This window comes from Cetorhinus maximus, chromosome 15 (assembly GCF_964194155.1).
Source record: "Cetorhinus maximus chromosome 15, sCetMax3.hap1.1, whole genome shotgun sequence".
NCBI classification, from domain to species: domain Eukaryota; kingdom Metazoa; phylum Chordata; class Chondrichthyes; order Lamniformes; family Cetorhinidae; genus Cetorhinus; species Cetorhinus maximus.
In genome coordinates, this window is record NC_135893.1 from 85,664,362 (window position 1) to 85,669,754 (window position 5,393).

The 5,393-nt window shown below is 42.6% G+C and overlaps 1 protein-coding gene across 2 annotated transcripts in view; it reads right to left on the reverse strand.

Annotated features, from left to right (window-relative positions):
* The window catches only part of aimp2 (aminoacyl tRNA synthetase complex interacting multifunctional protein 2), an 89,569-nt gene that overhangs the window by 3,142 nt on the left and 81,034 nt on the right, over positions 1-5,393 (reverse strand). Inside the window, exons 2-3 of one of the 2 annotated variants that reach the window (XM_078558872.1) lie at positions 4,845-4,992; positions 745-951 (exon numbers count right to left, since the gene is read on the reverse strand). In XM_078558872.1, the coding sequence (XP_078414998.1) occupies positions 745-951; positions 4,845-4,952 (315 nt within the window). In that variant the 5' untranslated portion in view covers positions 4,953-4,992. Of the gene's footprint in view, positions 1-744; positions 952-4,844; positions 4,998-5,393 lie in introns of those variants that run through there. The other variant, XM_078558873.1, reaches the window with a different exon arrangement.

A 5,393-nucleotide genomic window follows, 5' to 3' on the forward strand; every position in this document is an offset into this window, starting at 1 on the left:
GTTTCAGCACATTTTACAAGACAGCGCAAAAGTGTATACCAAGACCAGAAGGGGTCAGAGGAGAAACGAGTTGGGCGGTGAAAGTGCAGTTGAAGAGAAAGGTATTTAGGTCAATTTTGAAAGCAGGGAGGGTAATGCATTCTAAGTGAACTGAAAAGTGTGCTTCAGACAGCAGGTACCCAGAGCTCCAGGGAGACTAACAGAAATGTCTATCTCACTGAGCAAATGGCAGCTTGCGTGTTAGCTGTGGCTCAGCTGGTAGCACACACCTCTGAATCAAAAGATTGTGGATTTAAGTCCGACTGCAGGACTTGAGCACAACAATCTAGGCTGATTCTCCAGTACAGTAGTGAAGGAGTGCTGCACTGTCAGAGAAGCTGACTTTCAGATGAGATATTAAACCAAGGCTCCACGGGCTTTCACAGGTGGCTGGAAAGATCCCATAGCACAAATTTGAAGAGAAAGGGTGTTTTCCCTGGTGTCCTGGCCAATATTTTTCCCTCCACCAATATCACAAAAACAGATTACCTGGTCACAATCAGAATGCTGTTTTCTGTGCGCAAACTGGCTGCCACGTTTCCAACATTACGACAGTGACTACATTCAAAAGTCCTTCAGTGGCCGTAAAGGGCTTTGGGGCATCCAGTGGTTGTGAAGTGTGCTATATAAATGCAATCTTTTTCTCTGTCAAATTCATTCCTAAAGCACTTGCTTAACAAGAGAAGAGCTGAGATTCAAACTTACCTTTCCTAGTACAGAATCTAAGTCAGCTGCAGTATGAATTGTCGGTACAAGGCAGGCATGGTTAATTTCCGCAACATCAAGGTCAGCATCTGGTGTAAGGACAGTCTTTGAGAGTCCATCAACAACTGCCTTCAACTCATACAAACGTTTCAGAATTTCTGTTTGTCTCGATTCCAAGTTTTGGAGTGCTGGACATTCATCTGCATCCTGAAAACCAACCAATGGAATAAGTAGTCATTTGTCTCATTGCTGTTTGTGGGACCTTGCTGTGTACAAATTGACTGCTGTATTTCAACAGTTACTAGGATTCAAAAGTTGAGAGTGAAGTATGTTGTGATATCTTAAACCTGTGAAACGTGCTAAAGAAATCCAAATTCTTTTCTCTATTCATTTGAATGAGAATTGGGGAGATGAAAAAAAATAAGCTCATTAAAATTCACCAAACAGCATTTTAAATGTCTGTTAGGGACGGTGGCTGGCTTGGCTACATGACGCAATAATAAAATTAATAACTGTTTATAATGTGCTTTGGCCTTTGACTCCAGAATTCCGTAATAAAAAATCATGGAATCATTGAAGGTTAGAGTTAGAAAAGAGAAAAAGTGCAGCACCATTTGGCCCACTGGGCCTGTGCTGGCTCTCTGAAAAGAGCTACCCAATTATATTCCGCTCCGATGTTCTTTCCCCCATAACTCTGGAATCTTTCCCTTTTCAGGAATATATATATGAAATTCCTTTTTGAAAGTTACTATTAAATCTGTTTCCACCACCCTTTCAGGCAGTGCATTCCAAATCACAACAACTCCGAGTAGAAATAAAATCTGCATTTTTCACCACTCATTCATTTACCAGTTACCTTAAATCAGTGTCCTATGGTTTCTGACTCTACATCAATTTAAACAGTTTCTCCTCATTTATTTGCACCACATGAGTGCCAGGCAATGAGAGAGACTAACCATCTCCCCCTAACATTTAATGACATTACCATCGCTGAATTCCCCAGTAATCAACATCCTGGGGGTTACCATTGACCAGAAACTTAACTGGACCATCCATAAAAATACTGTGCCTACAAGGGCAGGTTAGAGGCTGGGAATTCTGTGGCAAGTAACCCACCTCCTGACTTCCCAAAGCCGGTCCACCATCTACAAGGCACAAGTTCTGAGTGTGATGGAATACTCTCCAGTTGCCTAGATCAGTGCAGCACTTGAAGCTTGACACCATCCACAGTCTGCTTAATCAACACCTTAAACATTCACTCCCCCCACCACCGAGATACAGTGGGAGCAGTGTGTACCATAAACAAGATGTACCCCAGCAACTCTTCAAGTGTCCTTTTCAGCACCTTTCAAACCCATGACCTCTACCACCTAGAAGGGCAAGGGCAACAGATGCATGGGAACACCACCACCTGCAAGTTCCCCTCCAAGCCACACGCCATCTTGACTTGGAACTATATCGCCATTCCTTCACTGTTGCTGGGTCAAAATCTTGGCACTCCCAAAAAGCACTGTGGGTGTACCTGCATCACATGGGCTGCAGCATTGAGAAGGCTCACCACCACCTTCTCAAGGGCAATTAGGGATGGGCAACAGATGCTGCCCTAGCCAGTGACATCCACACCCCATGAAAGAATAAAAACTATCAAAACACTTAATTTTGAACATCACTTATTAAATCCCCCCTCAACCATCCCTGTTTCTCTAGCTTTCCCCACAAAAATGAAGTCCCTCATTCCTGATACATACTAGTGAATCTCTTCTGCCATCTTCGCCAAGGCCTCAGCATCCTTTCTGATATGGTGCACAGAATTGATCCAATACTCCTGCTGAGGCCTCACCTGTAATCTATGAAGGTTTATTTAGTATCACAGCCCTTGCTTATGGTCTCTGCCTCTATTATAAAGGCCAGGATCCCATCTGCATTTAAAAGGAAAAAAAAAACACCTTTATCAACTTGTCCTGCCACCAAATTAAATAAAGGGACAGTAACTACAAATTATATAATATTTACAGCACAGAAATAGACTATTCAGCCAACTGGTCTATGCTAGTGTTTATGCTCCAAGCGACCCTCGTCCCACCCCTCTTAAATCCAACCCTATCAACAAATCCTTCTATTACTTTCTCCTTCACGTGTTTATCCCGCTTTACCTTAAGTACACTGCTGTTATTCATTCCAACCACTGCCTGTGGTAGGGAGTTCCACACCCTTACCACTCTCTTGGTAAAGAAGTTTTTCCTTAATTCTTCATTGTATTCATCGCTGGCTATCTTATATTTATGGATTTTAGCTCCGGTCTACCTCACAAATCTGTCTACCCCATCAAACTCTTTCATAATTTTAAAGGCCTCTTCAATCAAGTCGCCCCTCAGCCTTCTCTTTTCCACAGAAAAGAGCCCAACCTGTCAGTCTTTCCTGATAGGTATAACCTCTCAGTTCTGGCATCATTCGTGTCAATGCTTTTGCACTTCCTCCAGTGTCTCTATCTCCTTTTTATAAGAGACCTGAACTGTGCACAGTACTAGAGAATGTAGTTATTAATGAAGATTGTAACAAAATACAAGATATTAATGAACAAAATGGGCATGAAATTTCAATATAAATTACATGTAAGATGCTGTATTTGGTAGTAAGAATAAGGGGGCCACATACACCTTGAAAACTAAATATTTAAATATGTAGAGGTGCAAACAAGATCTGGGGATTATAGATACACAATTCACTAAAAGTAGTGACACATGTTAATATGCCCATAAAAATAACACAAGGGTTAATTTCTAGAGGGACAGAATTGAAAAGCTGAGAGGTTTAGGGGTGAGCTTTTCCCCTTTTAAGGAAGAACAGAAAAAGTGCTCAATTCCACAAGTAAGTGGGCTGTAAATTATAAAATCTGCACAAATGCAGTTTTGAAATGCAGACTTCCAAAGAGTATGATTTTATGGCTATTAACCAAAAGAAACAGCTCATCAAGATACACCTCCTCTGAGATGAGATGTTAAACTGCTCATCAAGATACACCTCCTCTGAGATGAGATGTTAAACTGAGGGCCCATCTACCCTTTAAGGTGGAGGCAAAAAATTCCACAGTACTACTTTGAAAAGAAGGGAAGTTATCCCTGCTGTCCTGACCAATATTTATCCCTCAATCAACAATTTAAAAAATAGATTTGTGGGAGCTTGCTATGTGCAATCTGCCTGCCTCTACAAAAGTGACATTTCAAAAGTTATTGATTGGCCATAAAACACTTCGGACATCCAGAGGATGGAAAAGGCGCTATAGAAATGTGAGTTTCCCTTCCAACAATGGCCCTTAGCCACGTTAAACTTGTAGTTGTGAAGTCATATTCGACTCAAAACATTGAGTTTTTCCAGGTATTTTTGTTTTGGATTTCCAGCATCCACAGTTTTTTGCTTTTATCTTAAGTGTTTAATTGACTGCCACTTCTCTTCAAGGAATGCCTATCTTGAAGAAGTTTTGCTCTTCTCTCCGTCAGGATTTTCGTATCTCTCTTTTGCTTTCTTCACCTTCATTGCTTTCCATTTCTCTCCTGGTGTTTGATCACTGGCCCCCTATCTAGCTCTTCTTGTCCCCCCCCTCCCCACCCCCCTAAACCAGCTTACATTTCACCCCTTTTCTATTTTTCCTTAGTTCTATTGAAGAGTCATGCGGACTCGAAACGTTAACTGTGCTCCTCTCCACAGATGCTGCCAGACCTGCTGAGTTTTTCCAGGTATTTTTGTTTTTGTTTTGGATTTCCAGAATCCGCAGTTTTTTGCTTTTATCAAAACATTAACTTCGTTTCTCTCTCCACCGAAGCTACCAGACCTGAGTATTTCCACTTCAGGCACTTTAAAAAAAAATTTAAACTTGTACAGTACTTTGATTAGGCCTATGCCGTGTAGTGGAAATACACTAACATTCTCATCCTGTCACCTTCAATAACAAATAAATGGCAGCGAAACATGAAGGAGGGAACTGTTCGCTAAAGTTGCAACGGTGGAGGGAAGTCAGTGGAGAATGTGCGGCCTGAGGCCCCAGGCGGCCTGTGGGAAGTGCAGGCCTATCCAACACACCACAAACCCCTGACATCTCATACCTGAGCGTCTGCAGCACCTCGATGAATATTCGGCAGCTTGTACATGCAGATAGGCAAATCGATAGCATCTTCACTCAGGTGATACGGATTTACCTTGTACATCTCCATCACTAACAAGCCCGGCTCAGCCGCACCTCACCAACCGGCCGTAGCAAAGCACCATGGAAACCAGACACCTCCCATCAGACCCCGCGGTCGCGCCTGTCACCCGCTCTCATCCCTTCATCCAATTGGCCACTTCGCTTCTCCTTCGGGTTTCTGATTGGATAGCGTGGATGTCATCAAATAAAAATAACCTAATCTTCTGATTCAAATAAACGAGTATAAAAAAACTCGTCTCTGTATTATAATTAAGTCCGTCCGTTCGTATCAAAAGCTTTTATTTTAATGGAAAACAGGGCAAGTCTGGTTCTGGGCGGCGCTTAGCATTAGGGGTGTTGTAGTTTGATGGTGCAGGGTTCGCACCGGGAATGTTCCCGTTTGGACTACATTTCCCAGAAAGCAGTTTGCCGCACTGGACCGCCGCGCCATGGTTCAGCAGAGCCGCTG